The 25,161-nt window shown below is 45.1% G+C and overlaps 1 protein-coding gene across 9 annotated transcripts in view; it reads right to left on the bottom strand.

The window, feature by feature from the left end:
- C7H10orf90 (chromosome 7 C10orf90 homolog) overlaps nucleotides 1-24,369 on the bottom strand; it is a 205,088-nt gene extending 180,719 nt beyond the window's left edge. For 8 of the 9 annotated variants that reach the window (XR_013449562.1, XM_078076973.1, XM_078076974.1 and 5 more), the window contains exons 1-2: nucleotides 23,554-24,369; nucleotides 1,706-1,778 (exon numbers count right to left, since the gene is read on the bottom strand). Coding sequence is in view for 7 of the 9 variants with exons in the window: in XM_078076973.1 (XP_077933099.1) it covers nucleotides 1,706-1,778; nucleotides 23,554-23,793 (313 nt within the window). In the remaining 2 variants the exon portion in view is untranslated. The remainder of the gene's footprint in view (nucleotides 1-1,705; nucleotides 1,779-23,553) is intronic. The other variant, XM_078076979.1, reaches the window with a different exon arrangement.
- Nucleotides 24,370-25,161: the final 792 nt, after the last annotated feature.

Here is a 25,161-nt window from a genome sequence, read left to right as displayed (position 1 = left end):
AGACCCCATGTAGTGGTCTCCCTGAATAAAATCTGCCTTACCCTTTTTACCCAGCCTTATGAATGATTTTTTTTTCTTTAACAACTGCCTGCCTTCTAAGAGAATGCCCAAGGATTAATACGACCTCTAAAGTATCTTTCTATAATCAGAACTTAGAAAATACAGATTTAAAAAGAAAGAGAAAAAAAAAAGAAAGGAGGGAAGGGGAGGGGAGGGGAGGGGAGGGAAGGGAAGGGAAGGGAAGGGAAGGGAAGGGAAGGGAAGGGAAGGGAAGGGAAGGGAAGGGAGAGGAGGGGAGGGAGAGAGGGAGAAAGCCAGAATATCTGTATCTCCTCTCCCCCTCGCCCAGGCTTGCTTGGGCACATTCCCTGCAGCCTGGACCATTAACCTGTGGCCTCTGGACCAGCATGTGCTAGGTTTCTAAGTCATTAAGCGGCTAAGTACCTTGTGAGCAGGCATCCACTGCCGAAGTGCCCGATTAGGCCCACTTCGAGCTAAGCTCGTCCTAGGGAAAAGCAGACTGACATGCCCACATCGAGGTCACCAGGGCCAGACTGTGCTCACCGCTACCTCGAGTGCTCTGAGGAAAATATGGCATGCTTCTCAATGTCCCCAAACCCCCTGTGGGGTGCGGGTGGCCAGACCTGCTTCATGAGCCTGCCGTTCAAGCCACCCGAAGCACCTGCCCACGGACTCATGTTCTCACCACCAGCAATTTCCAGGCTAGGTTTTTAAAGGATCCAAACTAAATATCTGCCACTGTTAAAGAATAAGCTATAAACCATGCTTTGGGGCTCCAGAAAGGATTAACTAGGAAAGCTTCTTTCAAATAATATATTTGTCTTGGGTTGACTGTGTCAGTTATGGAGAGGAACTCAGGTCCCTGATACCTTTGATATGTGCAGGCGGTAAGGGGTAAGGCAGAGAGAAGTTATACACGTGTATAATCACACACACACACAAGCATACACACGTACACATACATATGTTTCATAGATACCAAGTCATCTGCCACATTTACAAATTAAAATTAAGATGAGGATGAAAAATAAAATTTGCTACATGAAAACACGCTTTTACATTTTGCTAGAGTCTCTGAATTGAAATACTGTATTAACCTCAGATTTTTTACAGTACCATCAGAAAATGGGACCTAAACCCATCTGATTCCTCTTCCGGACGGGCAAAAAACAAGCTTGTTTCCACACCACTTATGTTAAAAAACTTAATAAAAGTTGTGAACTGTAACCACCTCGCTGGTGTTGGCGCAGTGCAGGGGCTGTGAATGAAGCTTCCCGACAAATAATTTATGAACGCACAGATACCATGCCTATTTTAATTAAATTGAGCCTGTTCCATTGCGAGAATATTCCGTATTTGACCCATTACTCATTCCTGGCGGAACCCTGCACCCCGCTGGCCTGAACCCCCGCAATCTGCAGTAATCTTGGGTCCCGAATGCACTACCTGAGATAACCAATATTTCTTCTGCATTGTTTGCTTTTTCAGAGACTGCCAACCTAAAAGCCTACGTGTTTAGAAATTCCAATCAGCTTCAAATCTTGTCAGAGCCACTGAGCTATCATCTTGAGGTTGGGGGGAGAGGAGGCTCCAAAGCCACATTTCATTATTAATAAAAATAAAGGAGAGAGAGTAAATAAAGGCTTGAACGGGAATGTCACCCGGTCAGAGCCCAGCTCTTTACCTGTGTTTGAAAGACCTTCATTTCTTTCCCAAGCAGAATGATCTTTCGGGGATGAGAAGAGCCGACTGTGGATCTGGAAGATAAACAGAAACCTTCCCAGTTTTATAGTTTTATTTGCCACATATATAATCTTCAATAATGTGTATTATTACTTTTAAGGAATCCAGAAACGTCTCTAGAATCTCTCCAATCTCCCAAGAAAGAACTACAGGTTTTAATGAAGACTTATTTCCATTTTCTCCTGGGTTAACTCTGCAAATGAATAAAGGGTAGGCTTCTGATGATTTCAAAATGCACAAGGAGGAGGAGGGGAGGGAGAAAAAACCGTAATCAGCTAACATGGATTTTGCCTTGGATTTTGCTAGTAGAGCAAAGAACCACATCTAATATTTCTTCTCCATCCCATCACAATGCTGAATGGGTGTTGAGCTAAAATTGGACATTCAATAAATATTGATACATTGATTAACCACAAGCAATCAAATTTCAGGAATTAGCCTTCAAGACCCAACGAAAATAAGATTAATATATACAGAAGTGTTCTGCTGTCTGCAAGTATGATTATGAGGCTGACTTTCTCCAGCAAAAGGCTAAGGTTTGTTTTGTATGTTTATTCTGAAAGCAGTTGGCTGTGGGTGAGACTTCTGGTTTGGATTTCTCAATCTATAATCAGACTCCAGAGCACCTCGTTCCACCCCGGGTCTGCCCCACGCCTGCCAACCCTCGCTTACCCCATGACTCTCCCCTAAAACTGAAGAGTAACTTTTCCAACCCTCTGCTGTGAGCTCAGCATGACTGGAAGGGGCAAAGCCAGCCTCCAATTCTGAACCTCAGTTAACTTCTTAGTCCCAGGCTGAGTTAAGCTTTACAATGGACAGTTTCCATATTGGCCATTCTCATCCCCAGCATCTGGGCAACCAATCTAGGGACAGAGAAAAGTGGGTGGGACCCAGAGCAGGGCAGGGCTAATATGTGGGGAGTCATACACTGTTTTCTGCCACTCCCTGGGCTTCTCTGCTCTGGGCCCAACTCTGTCGTTGTCTATGAGCGACACAAACTAGGAGTTCTTACAATGGACGTGGCATAGGGAATACTGGATAACACATGAAAAGTTTTCAGAAAGGAAATAAAAGTGCAACAACATTAGACGTCGGGATGAGAAATTATTTAAATCGCAAATGGAGCGGAAGAAGCAAGTTATCTCCCTGTTGCTTCAACATGACCAAGCAGGTGGGTCTGGAACCTGTGTCGGGAGAAGGGGGATCAGATGTACAAAAGATGCCTCTGGCTGAGCAAAGAGTTTAAGCTTCCCATTTCCTGGACTGTTGTCTTGTCTGGCTCTTTTAAGAAAGATATTTATGCCTATTTTTTTAAAATAACACTATCAAATTTAGCAAGTTAATTACCCTGGGACATGACAACACACAATTAATTTTTACCCAGCAAGTCCTGATGGACCACACAGTCCTAGTCGAGAGCCCCAGCCCCACAGTGAAGTGACAAATACTGAAGTGCCCTGGTTTGGACTGAGGATTGTTCCTCTCTCTCTGGGGACCCAGCAACTGGCAGTGGATGGCAAGCTGACTAGGCCCCACAGCCCTCTGCATCTTCAAAGCCTGGAACCCTTTTGTACAGACTCTCGGCACCACTGATCCAAGAATTCCCAATGACAGGGTGATTCAGGAATCTCTGTCATCAACCCAGGTCTCAATCCAATAGTGACATCCTGGGAAGACTTGGCTTTGACTGTCCTTTCTACTGGTTGCTCATTGTACTCCCTTCCTATAGAACAGCAACACTTTTTTGTCCTGAGGACAAAGTACAAGAGCGCCCTGTGTGGTCTATATTAGGGAATCTCTGTGGCATCACCAGACACCTCTCTCTAGACCACACACTCTGTAAGAGCTTCCCTCAGCCCCTTGAATACAAATTCTCTCCCTGACCACATGGCCTTTGCACATGCTGTTTCAGCTGCAAAGCATGTTGTTTCCCTGGTCTTCTTCTGGATCTTGGCTCATGTGACCTGATCATGGGAGTATCTGCAGACACCCATCTCAAAACCAAGTTCCTGCTTTGTAAGATTTTAGAAACACTCCTTTCCTTCAGCACATTCACCTTGGACTGTAAATCTACATGGATTCATGTGAATCTACAATTGATGTCTGCTTCTCCCCTAGATTCCAGCTGCTCTGAGAATAAAATTATTTTGTCTTGCTTGCCAATGTATTCCTAGCTGCTAGTATGGGGCCAGACATATAGTAGGCTCTCAATAAATATTTATTGGGGAAAAAAAGGATGGAAGAATGAATGGAAGGAAGGAAGGAAGGAAGAAAGGAAGAGAGAGAGAGAGAGAGAGAGAGAGAGAAAGAAAGAAAGAAAGAAAGAAAGAAAGAAAGAAAGAAAGAAAGAAAGAAAGAAAGAAAGAAAAAGAAAGAAAGGCCTCTTCTCTAAATTATGCACAGTGCCCTTTGGAATCTACCCTTCTGTCTTCTTGGAGGTCATGCCCCTCAAGGATCCTCGTTCTGTCCTCAGTCTTCAACTCTACCTTCCTCATTTCTAACTATGTCCAAACCTTTCTTAAAAACAAAACCAGGGGCACCTGGGTGGTTCAGCCGGTTAATCGTCCTACTCTTGACTTCGGCTCAGGTCATGTTCTCAGGGTTGTGAGATGGAACCCTGCATCGGACTCAGGGCTAGGCGTGGAGCCTGCTTAAGATTCTCTCCTTCTCCCCAACTCCCCCCTCTAAAAAACAACAAAACAAAACAAAAAAAACAAAACCTCCCTCCCACATACATTACCTTCCTCCCTTCGCCTTCTCACTCACAGCAAATCTTCTTGGAGGAGATGGCCACACTGTCTCTGTCCCATTTCCTCACCTCCCATCAGCCCTCAGTTTTCCACAATCTAGACTGAGCCGCTGTGATCTATGTCCCTGAAACGCTTCTCACTGTGCTCTCCAGCGGCCCCCTCGCTGCCCACTCCCGTGGCTGTGTCTACCCACAACACCTGTTGGTTACATTTCCTAAATGTCTCTCCATTCCATCTCCAACTATCCACCGCCTTCACGGCGGCCCCGTCCTACTTACCCAGACCACCGCAACCTCCCCATTCTCAGCCCAGCAGCCTCCTGCCTCCACCTCATCACCAGCCATGTTTCCATAAAGCAAATCTGGTTATGTCCCTCCAAGCTCAAAATCCTTGGCTTTTCAACTCATTCAAAATACAGTTAAAGCTCTATTCACAAAGACATTTTTGCAGCATGGTTCATAATGGCAAAACATCGGAGGATTCTGAAATACCCAACACCAGGGAATAGCTCTGCAGGTCAGAGCACAAGTGTTAATGCATCCATTAACATTATAACAATGTTCAGGGTCTGAGCTGCAGTCCCCACAGCCACAGACCATAACAACATGTCATGGGCAGCCTTGAATGCTAGGCTAACCTGGGTATTATTTCCTAGGTGACGGGGAAGTGTTGGCGATTTTTGAACAAGGAGAGTGAGTGCTTAATGTTCAGTTAAAGTAAAGCAAGTGGAAGGAGACCAAATTGGAATCGAGGCAATCAAGAACAGAACATTCTGATTAGGATCAAGGACATTAAAAGAACCATGACACCTCGCAGTCATAGGGAATATTCCAGTTTGCAAAGTTCTTTTATACACATTACCTCCTTCTGACTCTCCAAAGTCCCTGAGAAGTGGCCAGAACATGTAGAGTTCTTATTTTATAAAGAAACAAAGGTCAAGGGAGTGTGAGAGACATCAGTGCCCATGGACAAGAAAACGGGGCTCTGGCATCTGCACTGGCCCTCCTGTCCTCGGGCTGGCATTCTTTAGGCACCACGTCACCACCTGCTACCATATAGGGTCCAGCCTTACCAACACCACTACCAGCAGAAACTCTGTGGTCAAGCCTGACACGAGCTGGGACACTGATAACATTGACAACAAAATGATCGATGAATTCCATCAGGAGCCGGAAGCTGAGCACTAGAGAGATCTGAACATCGTGGGTATAATAATACTAGAACCATCCATTTACAGAAGACTCAACACTTTACAAAGCAACTCTCATATTCTCCCACTTGATCTTCCCAAGTTGTGCCATAATAGCTGGGCCCTAATGAGCAAATATGCTATTGTTTTTGCTGTTTTTTGATGTTTACGGACTCTCCCTTCAAGATATCTGAGTCCTCACTATGGATCCATAATCCCTTATCTGCAATTCTAAAATCCATAAAGCTCTGAAATCTGAAGAGTTTTTTTTTCTCTCTGAGTTTGTAGAAAACTAATCTGACAGCCAAACATTACCTGAACTAACCTGAGGCTATTTATAATATTAATTTATTCCATTTAGTGTGAATATTCATACATTTTATTGCAAAAACATCAATGAGCTTAATTACAGGGTGCTACCTCAAATCCCACTAGAAATGTTGTGCAGTGTAACTTGCTGAAATAAAATCAAGAAATCATTGTTGAATCACATTTGGCCCCAGGAGTTCTGGATGGAGACACACAAAAATAGACTCCAAATGGTTGAAAGACCTCAATGTGAGACAGGAGTCCATCAAAATCCTAAAGGAGAACACAGGCAGCAACCTCTTCGACCTCAGCCGCAGCAACTTCTTCCTAGAAACATCGCCAAAGGCAAGGGAAGCAAGGGCAAAAATGAACTATTGGGACTTCATCAAGCTAAAAAGCTTTTGCAAAGCAAAGGAAACAGTCAACAAAACCAAAAGACAACTGACAGAATGGGAGAAGATATTTGCAAATGACATATCAGATAAAGGGCTAGTATCCAAAATCTATAAAGAACTCATCAAACTCAACACCAAAAGAACAAAGAATCCAATCAAGAAATGGGCAGAAGACATGAACAGATATTTTTCCAAAGAAGACATCCAAACGGCCAACAGACACATGAAAAAGTGTTCAATATCGCTCTGCATCAGGGAAATCCAAATCAAAACCTCAATGAGATACCACCTCACACCAGTCAGAATGGCTAAAATTAACAAGTCAGGAAATGACAGATGTTGGCGGGGATGCGGAGAAAGGGGAACCCTCCTACACTGTTGGTGGGAATGCAAGCTGGTGCAGCCACTCTGGAAAACAGTATGGAGGTTCCTCAAAAAGTTGAAAATAGAGCTACCATATGATCCAGCAATTGCACTCCTGGGTATTTACCCCAAAGATACAAAAGTAGGGACCCGAAAGGGTACATGCACCCCGATGTTTATAGCAGCAATGTCCACAATAGCCAAACTGTGGAAAGAGCCAAGATGTCCATCAACAGATGAATGGATAAAGAAGAAGTGGTATATATATACAATGGAATATTATGCAGCCATCAAAAGGAATGAGATCTTGCCATTTGCAACGACGTGGATGGAACTGGAGGGTATTATGCTGAGCGAAATAAGTCAAACAGAGAAAGACATGTATCATATGACCTCACTGATATGAGGAATTCTTAATCTCAGGAAACAAACTGCGGGTTGCTGGAGTCGGGGGTGGGGTGGGAGGGATGGGGTGACTGGGTGATGGACACTGGGGAGGGTATGTGTTCTGGTAAGCGCTGTGAATTGTGCAAGACTGTTGAATCTCAGATCTGTACCTCTGAAACAAATAATGCAATATATGTTAAGAAAGAAAAAAAGAAGAAGAAGAATGTAGCAGGAGGGGAAGAATGAAGGGGGGGAAATCGGAGGGGGAGAAGAACCATGAGAGACGATGGACTCTGAAAAACAAACTGAGGGTTCTAGAGGGGAGGGGGGTGGGAGGATGGGTTAGCCTGGTGATGGGTATTGAGGAGGGCATGTTCTGCATGGAGCACTGGGTGTTATGCACAAACAATGAATCATGGAACACTATATCTAAAACTAATGATGTAATGTATGGGGATTAACATAACAATAAAAAAATAAAAAAAAAAAAGAGTTCTGGATGGAGAATTGTGGATTGGTACAACAGACGTTTAATAAACTTGCCAGTCCCTGAGTTCAGCTTTTCCGTATCTAGCCCCTCATCCAGTTCCCACGAGATAGTATCTCTGCATTTTATGGATATGAACACTGGAGCATGAAGACATTCAGTAATTTGCTCTAGGTCACAGAGCTACTAAATGCCAGAGCCAAGACCCTCTCCAACTAGAACATAGTGTTCTCAACATTCCCCATATTAGCACATGTGTGTGCGTGTGCATACATGCGTGTCCATGGGTGTGCATCGCATGCGTGCATGTGTGTGTGTGTAGGGGTGGTCAGGGCTTTGTAAAGCATTGAGCAAGTAAAACAGGGACCAGGTGAAGAAAAAGGAAAGAAGAGAGAAGAGCAAACAGCTGGATCTTCTCTTTAGGATGATGGGAGACACTGTTGGGATCCAAAAAAAAATAAAGAGGGCCGTTTCTGTTCAGCATCCAGTGTTGGAGATCCCACTAGAAGGCAGATAGCATGTCACAAGGAGGGTTCCGGCATGGAGTGCCAATGGGTTAACGCAGCCTCTTGGGGGCTGGAATACACCCTCCGTGGCTAATCTGGATGCATGATTGATCTTTGCCAGCATTGCATGTTTGTATTCAATCTTCTGAATTCTCTTCTGCAACAATAATTAATGTCAGAGCAGTTTATGGATCAACAGTGTATTTTCTGGTTAATGCAACCCTGCACCTATAATAACTCAAAACTGAGATTTATCACTCTGCCATGATTCCCTCTTCATGCTTCATCTCTTCATGTTTACATCTGGTTTAGCTTTTTCTAATCTAAAATAAATCAGCATGAAAAGCATTAGATTTTTCATTTAGATTCTCAATTGCCTTTTATTATGGAGATAATATCCCTTATCTGATTGCAAATGGGGGGATTGTTCCCTTGTTAGGATCTACGCAAAGATGCCCCCGTTTCTCCTTGCTTCTCCTTCACTTTTGTTGTCAAGGGTGGTGTTGGTGGGGTTCTGGTTTGAAAATAAGGCAAATCAGGATGTAAGGGGGATGCATGATTTCGATCATTCCTCCTCTTGTGAGACTCATGGAAACCAGCTTCCCCTGGCTGCTTAATGAGAAGTGGTCCACAGAGAGTTCACTCTCCGCTTTCCCACCAGGGTGACTTCAGCCCCTGTCTGTCTGCAGGTATAAATGAAAACAGCAATGACGAAGCACTTGGCTGGAGATTTCGCTGCAAACATCAGGCGTGGGGGGAAAATAATGCCATAATACGAGCACGTTAATTACCCAGTTACAAAGTCAAATTTAGCTGAACTATTTTGTATATCAAAGAGGTAGAGTTCCCCTGATTCCTTAAGTATTCCTTTCAGCATGTTCTATTATGTTTCCTATCATTTGCAACATTGTCTCCTTACTTGAAAATGTGAGCCCATGAGTCCAGAAGCTGAATCCATTTCTTGTACCAGGAATTGTTTACTGTTACTGACTACTCTCCCTGTACTTCCGAATCCACTGCCATGAAGCTACCCTGACTCTGGAACACCTCAGGAAGTTCTGAGGAATTGATTGCCCACTCCACCCTACACCTCTTAACTCAATTGCTGCCATGTTTCTTCTTTCCAAAGAACAGAAACAAAAAGGACTAGGGTATTTCCTGTTCTTTGGCTCCCCTGTTCACATGGAGCTCCTCCCCTGGGCCCCCGGGAGAAAGGCCTTACTCTCTCACACTGGTGGTTGCTGTTTGCAAGGTGGTTTTCACCTAGACCGGCAGAGAGCAATCTAAACGGGGCCCTTTCACGCCTTCTCACAATTAGAGAAGGCGATGACTTTTACTTAGTGAGAAATAGCAGAATAGGGTCTTTAATGGCCAGAATAATATCCACAGAATAATACCCACAGCTACACGACAGAGTGCTTACAACGTGCCAGGCACCATACAAAATGCTTCATGGGCATTAAGTTATCTCCATGGCAACACTAGAAGGAAGGTACCATGATACTGCCATGCTAGAGATGAGGAAACGCTATTCTTAGAGTTCTTGGTAATGATGGCATCGGTTAATAGGATGATAAACAGCTAAGTGTTACTGAGCTATTGCTATGAGCCAAGCTCTGCCCCGAGCACTTTCCATACACCGCTTTGTTCAACCCCTACAAATGCACAGGATGAAGGGAGGGGACTACTATTAACTCCACTTTGTATAGGAAGCAACTGATCCTGGATAAGGTAAAAGTTCATGCAAAGTCAGAATTCAGAAAGGGGGCAGAGTTAGGATAAGAATCTACGCGTACCTGAATCAGGGCCTAAGCCCTCACCCCTCTGCTGCCCCAAGAGAACATGATCCATTTAATTAAGATGCAAGAAGTTGGGGCGCCTGGGTGGCTCAGTCGTTAAGCATCTGCCTTTGGCTCAGGTCATGATCCCAGGGTCCTGGGATGGAGCCCCACATCAGGCTCCCTGCTCAGTGGGAAGCCTGCTTCTCCCTTTCCCACTCCCCCTGCTTATGTTCCCTCTCTCGCTGTCAAAAAATAAATAAAAATCTTTAAAAAAAAAAAAAGATGCAAAAAGTTGTAATGGAAACTTACTAGAGTCACACACACACACACAAAACTGCATACTGCATGATTTCAGTTACAGACATGCCAGACCTGGCAAAAGCCAAGTGGAAGAAAGCAGATCAGTGGCTGCTGGGGATGGAGCTGGGGGAGGGTATTGAGTACAAAGGGCACCAGAGAACTTTCTGGGTCGTGGCTATGCCCTACATCGTGATTCGGTGCCAGTTACATGACTGTATGCATTTGTCAAAACAAAATGAACTGTACACTTATAAAATGTATGAATATTAATGTATGTAAATTGCACGTAAGGCTGCATTTTTTTAAATATATCATGAACAAGCTCCAATTTAGCTTAGAGTTTCCATTCAACACAGTCAGTGAGAGAAGTAAGACAGGGCCCCTGACCTCAGAGATCTCATCATCCAGTGAAAGAGGATCGCCCTGTGCATTTGTAAACACAAGTTAGCGCAGGACCAGCTTCACAGGCGTGAGACCCAGTGGTGCTCGGGAGCATGTCCTCGGAGGGGCCACACACAGGGTTGAGGCCGCCATCTGGAATTTCTTTTAATTGTGGTAAAACATACATAGCGTAAAATTTAGCATTTTAAGTGCCTAATTCCGTAAAACCAAGTGCATTCATCATGTTGCGCGATCATCACTACTGCCTGTCTCCAGAACTTTCCCATCCCCACAAACTGCTGCTTCGTACTGTTAAGCACTCATCTCCCATTCTCCCCTCCGCACAGTGTACTTTGTCTCAGTGAATTTCACAACTCCAGGTACTTCGTGAAAGTGCAGTCAATCAACATCTGTCCTTTGGCGACTGGCTTCTCTCACTCAGCATAACACGCTCCAGGTTCGCCCACGTGGTAGGTGGGGTTTCCTTTCGCTGTGTTAGTTATGTCCTCTGATGCACACAAGGTTTTCATGCTGATGAAGTCCAATTCATCCATTTTTTTTTCTTCTGTAGCCAGTGCTCTGGTATCATCAGCTTGAATTTTAAAATAATTTTATCTTCGAACTTGTGTTTTGTACATGAAATCCCAGAGGACAGTGGAGTACACGTGGGGCAGAAGACAGGTGCAAGGTGTGTGTTTGCTCCTTTCCTTGCTGCCCCAGTCACAGACAGTGCCCAGGGGCCCCTGGCTCATAGGATTCTGGTGAGCCTACCATGCGTGGACATTCAGCAAGATTCAAAGGGAATATAAGGTAAGCAAATTACATCTAGGACCAAGTAAGCCGAGTGCTGACAGCCCCAAGAGGCCACGCTCCCTGCTGGAAACAGACTTACTTCAAATGCAGAAAGAAGGCAGTGGAGTTCTGAGAAACGCGAGTGACCAAGCAACACTTTCTTACTCACGTTACGTCCCTGTGGTGGCCACCCGAGTATGCCGCAAATGACCCCTCAGAAGGGGAGGGAGAGACAGGGCCCCCATAGCTCCCTTTTCTCTCAGCCCTTCCTCACCCAGCAAGAAACTGAAGGTACAGAGTGTTGGTCAAATAAGATTATATCACGGAATGAAATAAAAGTTGGAGTTGATTTTTGCAGTGTTTCCATTGTTCTAGAGAGAATGAGATACGTACAGGCATGGAGAGGATTAGCGCAATAAAAACTGTATCATTTCAGTGATTCCATATATGAGTTAAATGCTTTTATATTTGTGTTAAAATGGCATTATGCAGTATAAAGATGACCATTAAAATTCACGGTAATAATTTAAGATCTTAATTTTTCTTTACTTAAGCCAACACTAAAGAACACATTAAAAACCACCAGGACAAATCAAGAGAAGACAATGGAAGGAAGGAAAGAGACACATGTGAGTACCTTGAAAGACTATTTCTCCCTGCCGTTCTAACATGAGGACCACATGTTCATTTGGCACTTGGCCCCATGAATTACATCATCAAAACTGAGAAAGTGGCCATTTATCACGGAAAGTCTTGATACTTTTGTTTTCCGTGTGTCTGGAAGCTAGCACAGGGGCACACATGCCCTGGAGATAGAACAAAGCTTCTTTCCTGAACATCACATCAACGGTGAGGAGCAAACAATGCACATTTGAGCGCATTGCATCTCCCATATGCTCCTGGGCCCCTCTTTGCATATCCATCAGCCGAGACCCCACCCCTCCGGCACACACAGCCCAGCTCACCACCACCTGCAAAAGGTATCCTCCAACTCTATGGAGCCAAGTGAAGCCGCTAACCTGGAACCAAGTGCCTAGAAACCAGCAGTGTCCAGAACGCATTAGTGAGGATTTGAGCACATGTGTAGCTAAAATAATGGGTTTCATGAACTTTCTGTAACCAGAGGGCTGGATCGGAGGCATCTGAGTCCCACTAGAGAGTAACTGTTTGGGGCTGACCTGCTCACTGCTGGCTGCAGGCTGCTTTGCTGGGAAGATGGTTCTTGTCTTCAATAGAAAATGGCAAGCAATTTGTTGTCTACTTTAAGAAAATAATTCCCCCATTTGTCTTCAGCCCTATTTGTTTCTCTGACAAATTATTCTTCTTAAATTGTGGATGTTTTCCAAGATACTTATTTTTGGAGCTGTCTTAAAGTCCTTTCTGGATGAAGAAGGGATATAAATTAGAAAACCCCCGAGAGAAAATTAAATAATTTCTCTATTTGGGATTTGATTAATGAAAAGGATAATGAAACAAGGGACCTCCACTTCGGACCTTCTCTTGGGTTTCCTAAAGCCAAGGGCTGTCTGTTGATCACCGCAAATGAGGGAATCTGTAGGGAGCCCGACATAAGCATTGAATCAGAGGCAGATCCCTTGGATGCACCAAGTCAGCAACCATCACCCATCTGGCCCCAGATTTTCATCTCAAACACACCTCATGCACTTCTGTTTATCCATCCATCCACGGATGCATCCATTCACACATGTGCCCTACAATGTTCTTTTTTTTTTAATGTTTTATTTATTTATTCATGAGAGTCAGAGAGACAGAGAGGCAGAGGCAGAGGGAGAAGCAGGCTCCCCACCTAGCAGGGAGCCCGATGCGGGACTCGATCCCAGGACCCTGGGATCATGACCTGAGCCGAAGGCAGACGCCTAACCATCTGAGCCACCCAGTCGCCCCCCTACGATGTTCTTGAAGGTGACCTGGTCCTGGGGGCACAGTGGTGAGCTAGAGGAGATTAAGGTCACCTCTCCTTATGGACTTCCTAGACAGAGGCTCCAACCTATGTGCCTACAATTCCAAGGCCTCCTTCTATTTCCTTTTCTGCACAGATACAAAAATTTAAAATATAGTGTAGGCAGAATGCTAAGACAGCCCCCAAGCTTCCCACCCCTTGGTGCACACGTCCCATACGTTCTCGAGATCTCCTTTTAGTGTGAGCAGAGCCTGGGAGTACAATGGGCTCTCATTTCCACAATTAAGTTACATTATCTGGCCAAAGGGTTTTGCTGGTATAACTAAGGTTGCTAATCAGTTGGTATTGAGTTAATCAAAGGGAGATTATACCAGGGAGAGCTTGGTCTGGATGTTAGATATTTTTAATTTTATATTATCGCTTGCTGAATTTTGTTGTAATCCTTTAAATAGAGTGTTGAACATTGTTTTGGCAGGCAATTAAACTACTTGTGGGGGATTCTTTCAAGAATTGTTTCTAAAATTGTTACAGGATGGATCTAGAGTAGCCTTTACTGGAGGGCTAGTTTAGCATCCTTCCAAGGTATGACCTTTCTATACCTGACCTAATCAGGTGTGTCTCCAAAAGAAGTCAGAGAGATTCAAAGCAGCAGACTGTCTTTTGGCCATGAATAAAGCAAGCAAACATGTTGCGAACTGCCTACGGCTGGAGCCATGTGGCAAGGACCTGAGGACAGTTTCCAGGAGCTGAGAGTGCCAGCTGACAGCCACCTACAAAATGGGGACTCGGCCCTCCGACCACAAGGAACTGAATTCTAACAATAACCAGTGATGTCGGAAGAGGCCCGAGCCTCACAGCCTCATCTGACACCTTGATTCAGCCTAGAGAGCCTTTAGCAGAGGGGCCAGCTAACCCACACCAGGATCTCTGACCTACAAAACTGTGAAATAATAAATAGGTGTCATTTTAAGCCAATTATATGATCATTTGTTTTGCAGGAATAGAAAAATCATACAGATAGCATCTGCCAGATTGCTTTCCCCTTTTCTCCTAGCCCATCAGAGCTGCAACAATCCTACACTGAATTGATATTGTCTCAGCTATAAATAAATAAATAAGCAAACCGCCTCAGTTAATTACACAGTGTGATCACAAAGAAGCAAACATATTCCTTGCACTAGAGAACCCTGATTGATAACCCTGTGACCACCATTGGGAAACATGGAAATATATACTATTTAACACAGCTTGGGCCAAGCTTGATGATCTGGCCTCTGCTATGTACATGTACTTGACAAGCAATGCTTTGACATATGTCCCATTACCTTTGGAAATTTTTCAGCCATTATTTCTCCAAATCATTTTTCTACCCTCATCCCCTCCCCACTCTTCCTGAGACTCTAATTATATGTATGTTGGATCTCTTCATTTTGATGTTGTCCTGCAGGTCACTCAGGCTCTGTTCTCTCTCTCTCTCTGACTCTCTCTCTCCCCCTGACTCTCTCTCTCTCTCCCCATCTCCCCATCTCCCTCTTCTCTCCCTCTCCTCTTTCCCCTTTTTCTCTGTCTACTATTTAGAAATTTCACTGACCTTCTCTTCTGCAGCATCCAATTTCCTGTTAATCCCATCTAATAAAATTTCCATTTCAGATAGTGTCGTTTTTCTTCTTCTCTGTAAGTTCTATTTGGTTCATTTTTATATCAACCATATCTTTCCCCATCATGGTAATATCTTCCCTTAAACCCCTGAATTTAAAGGGAAAACAGTAGTTTTATAATAGTTTCTTATTTTTTTAAATATTATGCCTTTTTATTATGTTCAGTTAGCCACTGTATAATAACTTTTTAAAAAATCCTTGCTTTTTGATTCCATCATCACTGTCATTTATAAATCTGTTTCTATTAATCATGATTTCTCCTGGTTAAGAATCATATTTTCCTGCTCCTTGGAATGTCTAGTGAGCTTGGTCTGGATGCTAGATATTTTTAATTTTATATTATCGCTTGCTGAATTTTGTTGTAATCCTTTAAAGAGTGTTGAACATTGTTTTGGCAAGCAATTAAACTACTTGGGGGGGATTCTTTCAAGAATTGTTTCTAAGTTACAGGATGGATCTAGAGTAGCCTTTACTAGAGGGCTAGTTTAGCATCCTTCCAAGGCATGACCCTCCTAGAATCTCTACTGAATTTACCCTCTACTCAGTGAGGTCTTTCTACTCTGGTTGGTGAGGAACTTAAGTGATCCACAGCCCTGAGTGAGCTCCGAGAATTGTTCATCTTACAGCTTCCCAGCAACCGTTCTTTCCTTGTCAGCTGTTCTTTGCCTGGCCTCATGGATTTTCACAGTACAGATGAATTTTTAGCCACAGCCAACTTCCGAAACCCTTTCTCTGCCTGGCTCCCTCCTCTCAGGAACTGTGCCCTGCAAACGCTAGCTACAATTCTAGAGACCACTGGGTTCTACTTAGCTGTGGTCTTCCTGTGCCGCTACCCAGGAGTTGCCAATCCTTCTGCCTGGGATGTCTTCTCCTTCTCCACATGTGCCCACATCCCCACCCTCCCTGCTAGTCATGGAAAACTCCCAATCTTCCATGAAGAACGTGCCCAAACGTCTCCTTCCCTGCTCAGCCTTGCTGAGTCCTCTGGGCCTACAGCTCAGTGTAGACACCCTGGCTTGGCACTCATTGGGATGGCTCCTCCCTCACCAGATGACAAGGAGGGCTAGGAACACTACCTTTTGGACCTCTGTGTCCCCAGCACCTAGCACAGTTCCTGGCACACAGTAGGTCCTTGAGAATTTTTTTTAAGTCATCTTTAATCCATCTGCTCCACCAGAGAGGGAAGAGAACACGGGACAGCACAAACAGCGGGGAGCGAGGACCCATGTGGGACCTAAGGACCCGAAGGAGGTGCCTGGCTCAAGAGCTGCGGGAAGGAAACCTTCCTGAAGCCGACGGAGAGAGCAAGTCAGAGCAGGTGTATCATGCCTCTCACCACCCGATCCTGGCACAGCTGGCTTTGTCTGCAGCCAACCCTGAAGACCCCCGGGTTCCCAGCCGCTGCTGTCAGCACAAGTGCTGTTCCCCCATCTCCCCACGCCCCAGCGCCACGCCAGAAGCCCAACCTCAGAGGAGGACACCTCTGAGATGGACCCTCCTTCTGCCCGTCCCATGTCCCCGGGCAGCCTGCTTCAGCAATCGGGCCTCACAAAACTTTCTCTTTGGAAAAATAGGGCTCATGTTCCTCACACAGCTGTGGTGAGGATCAATGAGGCAATTCAGGGATCGAACAACAGGCCCTTTGGCTCCATCTCTATCTCTCAGCTCTCCCGGCACACAGTGGCCCAGCCACGCTCCTCTCTGACCGTGCCTCCCCTCCCCCACCCCATGCCCCCTGGCTCCAGCTTTCTCAACACAGGCCAGTCACTCGAGCTTCGTTGTCATCTGTTCCTTGGTTCATGCACTTGGAAAATATCAGTCTGGAAATTCCAGATCAGGGTTTTAGACCTGCATCAGAATCACCTGGATTTCGTGTTAAAAACAGAAATTTCTGGGGGCGCCTGGGTGGCTCAGTTGGTTAAGCGACTGCCTTCGGCTCAGGTCATGATCCTGGAGTCCCGGGATCGAGTCCCACATCAGGCTCCCTGCTCAGCGGGGAGTCTGCTTCTCCCTCTGACCCTCCTCCCTCTCATGCTCTCTGTCTCATTCTCTCTCTCGCCAATAAATAAAATCTTAAAAAAAAAAAAAAAAAAAAAAACAGAAATTTCTGGATCCCATCCTTCCCAGAGCCCAAGGCTCTACATTCTTAGAACGTTCTCCTAAGGATTCTAGAGGACACTGAAGTGTGAGGGCCATTCACACCTTCCTGAGGTGGTAAACTCCTTTATATCCTTGTGGATCTTCAAAGGGAGGGTGCATCTTACATGGAAAATGCCCTGTTAATACTTCCTGCCTTCACCCCAGCTTTCTCAGGCAGAAATCAGATGTGTATAAACTCACATTCTCAACAGTCCCTTGTCAAAGGTGGAATTTGCAGCTGACCACAGGAACTAGGTGGGTTCTGAGCAGAAACTGTGCATTCAGCTCAGGGCCAATTTGCTGACTAATGTCTGAGTTGCTTGGGGAATGGGGATTACCCTGAGCCAAAAGCAAAGAAGGTCACAGGTTCCTGTCCCTTGGCAGTCTGAGTGTGGGGAAGGGGGAATAGGGATGTTCACCCCAATCTAAACAAGACTGCATGCCCAGGAGCAGCATCCTTAAAGCCCTGGTTACAATTAGTCTGGCCCCAGGGGCCACGTCTCTGTGCCACGGCCTTGGGGCAGGGTTGGGTATGGCAGAAAAAGACATATTGGAACTTGAACAGCAAAAACACTTTTATGAGATGCTGCCTCTCTGCCCTTTCTACAGATTACCTCTCTTCATCCCTGCAGCAAACCCAAGAGGTAGATACCATCATGGTTCACATGAACACAGATGGGGAAACTAAGGCTCAAAGTGGTCAAGAAACTTTCCAAGGTCGCTCACCTAGCAAGACCCCAGAAAGACTCAACCCAGTGCCCTCACACTTAGCCACATCACCACCGGTCACCTTCCATCGCCCCTCCCTTGCTTTGGCTGAAATGGGGACGTGGGTCCCCCACCCATGCCCAACATCCTGATGGACACTAGCTGCAACTGTGTCAGCTAGATCTCAAGAGACCGTAAGTGTTCTGGACCGAACTGCAGGTCACCTATAACAGAACATTCATAGTGCAGCTAATCTGGAGACCTCGATCACCAGATGTGCCTCCAGATGCAACAAAACCAGTTTCAGCCCTCTGACCCTTTGCACCTCGAGAACCTTGCCCTCTGACATCCAGCCTCCCACTGATACAGGCCGGGAGGGGCTGGAAGAATGTGGCCAGTGAGCAGCACTGAGACCCAAGAGTGGTTGTTTCATCTTTTGCCTCTTGCATTTCCCTCCTCCTGCATTTGCACAGAGACTAGTAGCCACTATCAGGGGAGGCGAATGGTGCTTCCAGGAGGAGCACCGAGGACACGCTCGGGCAGGAAGGTCCCGGAATGAGGCAGAGGCTCCTGATCTGCCCATGGGGTGCCAAAGCTAATTGGAATGTTTATGGTCCTTGACCAAATGGCCTTTTCTCAACCCTTTGTGCATGGGGAACTCGCTGCCTTCACGGCAACCGGAGCCCCCAGCTTATCTGGCAGAAGCCTTGAGTGGACGCGAAGACTTCAGGAAGAAACAGGAGACAGTGAAGACTAATCTGGCTACACCTCTCCAGCTTGGTTTGGAAATGGGTAAATCACCCTGCATCTTTTGGTAACTGTGAGAAGAAAGGGAACATTTGTTTTACTTCCTGTTTGGTCTCCTTGACTTCTTCATTCCCCAAATAAAGTTATCTCAAAGCCCAAGCACTTAAAACCTGAGTACTTTCATTTTGTATGACCTAAGGGCTCACCCCTACCACAGGAAGACATCCAGTAAAGCTCAAAGTGGCATCTCTCCACCTGGTGGGACATCAAACCCACCCAGGGAGGCACTTCTCCTTCCAGCTATAATGGAGCGGACAGATGAAAGCTAGGAAGCAATGGTGTCCAGACACCAGATGGAAACCAACGGGGGTCTGCGATCCTGGACAGAGGGGGCATGAGAGAAGGGAGCCCTACAATTGTCCCCACCTAGAGGCAGTTTCCAGGCTGCAGAGCACAAAGGGGAAGCTCGAGAGAGCCTCGTGTCTCACTGAGCAGAGGAGGCAAAGATCAGGACTCAGAGAAACTGAGACAGCTAGAATTTGGGGCTAACTACTGAAGAGGAGTGAACTACAAGGAAAAAGAGTTCTAGCAACCAGCAATGGGTCCCTCCAGTCTTCGGCTGAAAACTGATTTTCACATGCTTAAGAGAAAACTACATAAAACCAGAGAAAGAACTACCAGAAAGTAGTAGGACAGACACATCTGGGACCCTACCCAGAGCTGGAAACAGTTCACGTTCCCACTGGCCCTGGTGAAAAGATCGCGCATACATGGGGCATTAAGTAGAGTCCTCGCAAGGGTCATGCCTCTACAGTGGGGCTAAATTAGCCCTAGACCAGGGCTTCTCAGCCTCCACATGGTGAACATTCCAGGCTGGGTAATTCTTTGTTAGTGGTGGCAGAAGACTGCCCTGAACACAGCAGTACATTTACCAGCATCCCTGGCCTCTCCTCAGCAGGGACCAGTAACATCTTCCCCAAACTGTCACAACCAAAATGTCTCCAGACTTTACCAAATACCATCTGGGGCCGAAATCATCATTTATTGGGGACCAATACCCTAGACTATAGTGTGCTGAAAAGTCAGCCTCAAAAGGATCAGACCATTTTCAGTAACTTCCCCTCATGTCAGAACAAAGCTCAGTGCTCTTTAAATGAATACAACAAAATCACACATCTGCTCTGGGTCCCGATAGCCTTGGCTGGGCTGTAGGCATACGTTCACCAAAAGTTCACCATAAGGAAACAACCCAAACACCCACTGACAGAGGAACAGATTTTTTTAAATGTAGTATATACATGGAATGGAATATTATTCAGGCTTAAAAATGAAGAAAATCCTACCATTTGTGACAATAAGGATGAAGCAGGAGGACATTACATTCAGTGGAATAAACCTATCATAAAAGGACAAACATTGCATGATTCCACTTATATGGGGTAGCTAAGCTAGTCAAAAATCATAGAAGCAAAAAATAGAACGGTGGTTGCCAGGTGCTGGGGAAGGAGAAATGGGGAAGTGCTGCTCAGCGGGTATAAAGCTGCAGTTATGTAAGATTAACAAGTCCAAGCTCTGCCATACAACACAACACCATGAGATTACACACTTTAAAGTATGTTAAAAGGGGGTGCCTGGGTGGCTCAGTTGGTTAAGCGACTGCCTTCGGCTCAGGTCATGATCCCGGAGTCCTGGGATCGAGTCCCACACCGGGCTCCCGGCTGGGCAGGGAGCCTGCTTCTCTCTCTGACCCTCCCCTCTCTCATGCTGTTTCTCTCTCTCTCTCTCTCAAATAAAATAAAATCTTTAAAAAAAAAAAAAAAGTATGTTAAGAGAACAGATCTCATGTTAAGTGTTCTTACCAACAAAAAACAAACAAAAGAGTAACATGCACAGAACACAGGAGATGTTTAGAGGTGATGGATATGTGTAGAACCTTGACTGTGGTGATTATATCACGGTTATGTGCATATGTCCAAACTCATCAAAATGTATACATTAAATGTGTGCAATTTTTGCATATCAGAAAAATAAAAAATAACAGTTTGCCATGATTCTTACAGTCAGGGAGAATTAAGCATCACTGCCAAATCCAAAAAAAAAAAAAAAAAAAGATGAGTAGGAAGGAAAGGTAAAAATGATAGAAGTTTTGGAAAATCTTAAAAAGCACAGCCACAAGATGATTATCACATACAGAAACTTTCTCTGGCTCATCTAATGATTAAATGTATTAGAAACTACCTAATAGAAGATGGATGGATGAGATTTGACTTGCATGCCCCAGCCTGTGCTTATCATCCGAAAGTTCTCAACAATCAATTAGGAGATGCTGGCTCATATTCACACCCTGAGAGATGCCGGCACATCTCTGAACTCCACGTGGTTTCCCTCCCTAAGGTGGAAACCATCCTGCTCAGCTTTAGAAGGACTCTAGGGATGTGGCCATGCTACACATGCCAATGTGGACAGCAGCCAGAACTCAAACCAAGACCCATTACTTGATTCTGGCTATTTTTATGTCTGAAGTTTATCAGATATCTATGCGGGGAAAGAAAGGCCCTTCACATACTGTGTTTTTAATAGTTTGGGGCAGTTTAGAGTCAGCAGGAATCAAGGCTTTGCAGACAAGGATCTTCAGCACCCTAGCCACCATCTGCCTCCCATCCTACTTATATTTCAGACAACAGGTCTGCTGTCCTTTTAAAGGTCTGCCATTCCTTCCTATTAAAAGGCAATTTAAGTGAGGGAATGAGTGTGGCTGGACCATCCCTGAGACAGAGTTAGGGACGCTTATGTCAGATGAGAGGTACCTCCTCCAAGCAATAACACAGCCCAGGACTAAGGCCACAGTTTTAGAGAAATGCCAGTTTTAGACATTAAACAACTCAAGTGGATTTGTAGGTCCTCATGGTAGGGACTTGAAATCCATAAGGTTTTTACAAGAAACAAAATTTCCAAAACTCACTTTCACTGGAGAACCAGCTAGTTTCTTGAACTTAGTACCTTTGTGCACTGAGAGTTCACTTTAGTGACCTTGTTCATTTCTCACCCCATCAGGTACTTTATGGTTACAGCCCAGGCAGGTTAACCCATGGTCTTAGAGCTAGTGAGAGAAAAGGAATCACCAGGGCCAAGTCTAACGGGGCCCCCGAGGCTGTTAATTGGGCTCTATCATCAGTTCAGCTTGGAAATTGAGCAGGGGAGTTGACTTCTTCCTGGAATTCCTAATCTAAATGGTGCTGACATGCCCCAGTGGGAATAATATGAACAGCTCAATGGATATGGAATATTTTAAATTCTGAAATGTTTGCTTCTAAAAGAGCGGAGCTCAGAAGTAAGAAGGACAGGAGGCACAGATCCATGTTGGTTTTCAAACTTGGCCTGCCCTTGAGCAAAATGGGCCCTGCCTAGACCACTTCCCAAATCACAGACACAGTGAGGACTGTCCAGCTGAGGGCCTGATTGCTGTGGGAGGCTATCAGACGGATTTTAACATAAGAATTAAGACTCTAGTTAGAATTAAGACTACTATCAAGCAGCAGGGACCCAACTTCCCCTTGTTGATTGTAACTGGTAATTGGGGGACGGGGCCACCCACAAAAATAGTGGCAGCTGTGACTATCAGCTTACTTAAAGCTTTTGACAATCTCCTGCAAAGATGCACTTTTCCACAATGCCACCTTCAGTGTTGCTATAGGAATAAATGAAGTTTTATTCATAAAAAAAGGGGGGGACCACAAGAGCTGCTCTTTGTCATTTAAGGTTTAAATTGGAGCCACGAACACTTCTGTAAAATGCAAGATGGTATAATTCGACAAGTTTTTCTCTCTCGGGAGGATCGAAAACTAACCTGAATGGAAATTATACAATGATAAATTCTGTCCCCATCCGATTAATTACTTGTGAATAATATCTCTGGTTTCTTTCAATTATATTCTAATTGCACACCTTTTGCTCTGGTTGATTGGGCAATGAACTAATGAACAATTATTACTGAATTTAATTAACACCATTATTCCTGTGGCCTTTATATCTCTGTTGTGAACATGGAAATTCACAATCCCAGGGCTGGAACTGGAAGAAGCCAGCCTTGAACCCTGCAGAACAGGTTCTCACACTGTCCTGGAATAAGGAAGCCCAGGGTGGGGAACAAAAGATCTGGAGTCTTTGCCAACATTCATGCAAAGGTCCGAACAACAGCATCAACATTCAGAAAGGTTACCATTTCAAAAACATTGGTAATTTACACGTTACATTTTTCAAAAGCGACAGGTAAGTGAGCTACATAGGAGTCAATTACAATGACATTCATAATTTATTCCATGTACAATAAAGAGCTGATCAGATTTCATGCATGTTTACTCTCTGAAAGAGAACTGCTTGTGGCTAAGACTAGTTGCAGAATACAAATATGTCTGAGTGATGTGTTTATCTCACTTTGACATTCTAAACTCCAAAGTTCTCCTCTTTTCTCCCCCCACAAAGTAGCTTCTGTTTAAAAATTAGAACTCACTCGCAATAAAGAAAAGGCCATTCTTACAGGCCTAGCTTATTTTAATTCGATCAAGGCAAGTCATAGATAATTTTTCTACATAACATGTCAGGAAACAAATGGGAATTTGTTTTTTAAAGACAGATGATTACAAACTTACAGAGCTAGGAAGATTTAACTGGCAGAAACATACTGCCGTTTCTAACTGGATACAAATTAACTGGGTAGTCACTATTAAATGTTTGCAACCACAGATGTGTGTCACGTGTAAATGACATTCATCCGATAGGTTTCCCCCTTCCCATATTTCAAAAACTGAGAGAAGAGATGAAAACGTCCTTTCTAAATTTGTTGGGGGAACACTACAAACAGATGATTAATTTATTAGACCGGATAAAACACCTGAACGGTCTGTCTGATGAGGAGTACCTCTGTTTCTCCGAATTAGGTTAAGTGCCCACTGGTTCCCACCCGGGTTCGGCCATACCTCGTATCGGCTGGCTGTCTGCTCAGCTGTCTTCAGGCCTTGACACATATGGATGATGCAAACTTTGGCTCTTCTCTGGGAGGGGAACCAGTTACTCTTCACGAAATCCATGACCATCACATGGTTTTTCAACTCGGTGCTAAATGTTTTTATCTGGAAAGTCCGGTGCACAGCTGTTTTCGTGTGGTGGGAAGTGCACCCCTCTGGATGAGTTTTCGTAGGAATGCCGGAGTGCCGCATGATCCTCGGAATCTTGTGACTTCAGTTAGTGAGCCCGGCAGACACAATTTTCTTTGTTTAATCCAGGTATTGAGTGCAGCAGGAGGGACTTGGGAAGGGCCCTAGCTAGGACCTTGCCTGGTAGTTTCCAAGTCCAGAGCTGGTTTTCCCAGATCCCAGCGGCCAGGCGGGCAGGATGTGTATATGGAAACCTCAGGGATGACCTTTAGGTGCCTTAAAAATACTCTGTCTGGCAGCTGTCCATCCGTCCCCAGCGCTTCTACCTGTGTTCTCAGGTCACTCGAAGTCATCTCTGATTTCAAAGACACATTTCTCTTTCCCGCTGTATTCAAGTTCTGCATGCGGGGTTTGCCGGTGACAGCGAGGGTCAATACGTTCTCAGTGTCAGACCCCTCAAATCCAGATGAATTATTTACTGGGCTGTACAAAGGAGCCAGGAGTGATCACTGCCTGTGGGTTTTAGAATTCCTGCTTTTTCTTGCCAGGACTGAAAGGAGCGAGTGCAGACTCCCACCGACACAAAGAGTGACCTCAGCCTTGGAGAAGATAAGAAACACATTCAAGTGAAGAAGAGAGCCCGGCACAAAAGGCATACTGGCTGCAAGCAGGCATGGAAAGCAGGGCTCTGTTGGGAAGCGCTGTGTCCAAGGGGTGGGGGTGGGGGGGACACACTAGCTTAGTGATGGCTCTGGTCTCAAGCCAACCATGCCAAGTCCCATCACCACCCTGAGCCTCAGTCTCCCATGAGGAAAATTGGAATAATCGTACCTGCCACTCACAAGGACGTCGGGAAGACCAGGTAAGCTAAATAGTGAGGAAAGAGCTGTGTGTCACATGGTCACATAGGCATCATTTCCAAAGTATGGTTGCATGTTTTCTGCCCAAGTTACTTCCCACAGTTCTCCTGATGCTCATAATGTAGTGGGGATGTACACGATGCTGAGACTCACTGGCTCGCGAATCATTTGGAAATGCAGGTGCATGATGTGCTCCTATTCATTTCATTTCACATTTTGGTACCATTTCTGTTAACCCAGTAATTTAGAGGGTGAAAATTACAAGCCTTGGATCAAGGGTTGGGCCAGGAGAAAGCTGATGACAAGCACGGTGGCTGTGTTCTGAGTCCTCACACAGCACTCTCCTCTGCGGATGACTCCCTCTTGGCTTTCAGCACAGATGCCCCTTGAACAATCCTCCTGCCCCACTCGAAAGCTACGGGAGGGAGGCTAAATGAGGAACTCTAATGCGAAACAGAACCATGGTCCCTGGCCCAGAACCACCCCCTCCTGCTGTAGACAGCAGCTAAGACTTAGACTGGGAATGTTGAATTCCACCTTTTGAGGCAATGGGAATGTTGAAGCTGAGAAC

Source organism: Halichoerus grypus, chromosome 7, assembly GCF_964656455.1.
Source record: "Halichoerus grypus chromosome 7, mHalGry1.hap1.1, whole genome shotgun sequence".
In the NCBI taxonomy this organism is placed as follows: Eukaryota; Metazoa; Chordata; class Mammalia; order Carnivora; family Phocidae; genus Halichoerus; species Halichoerus grypus.
The sequence above is the reverse complement of the archived record's forward strand: the minus strand, read 5'-3'. Positions and strand labels throughout refer to the sequence as shown.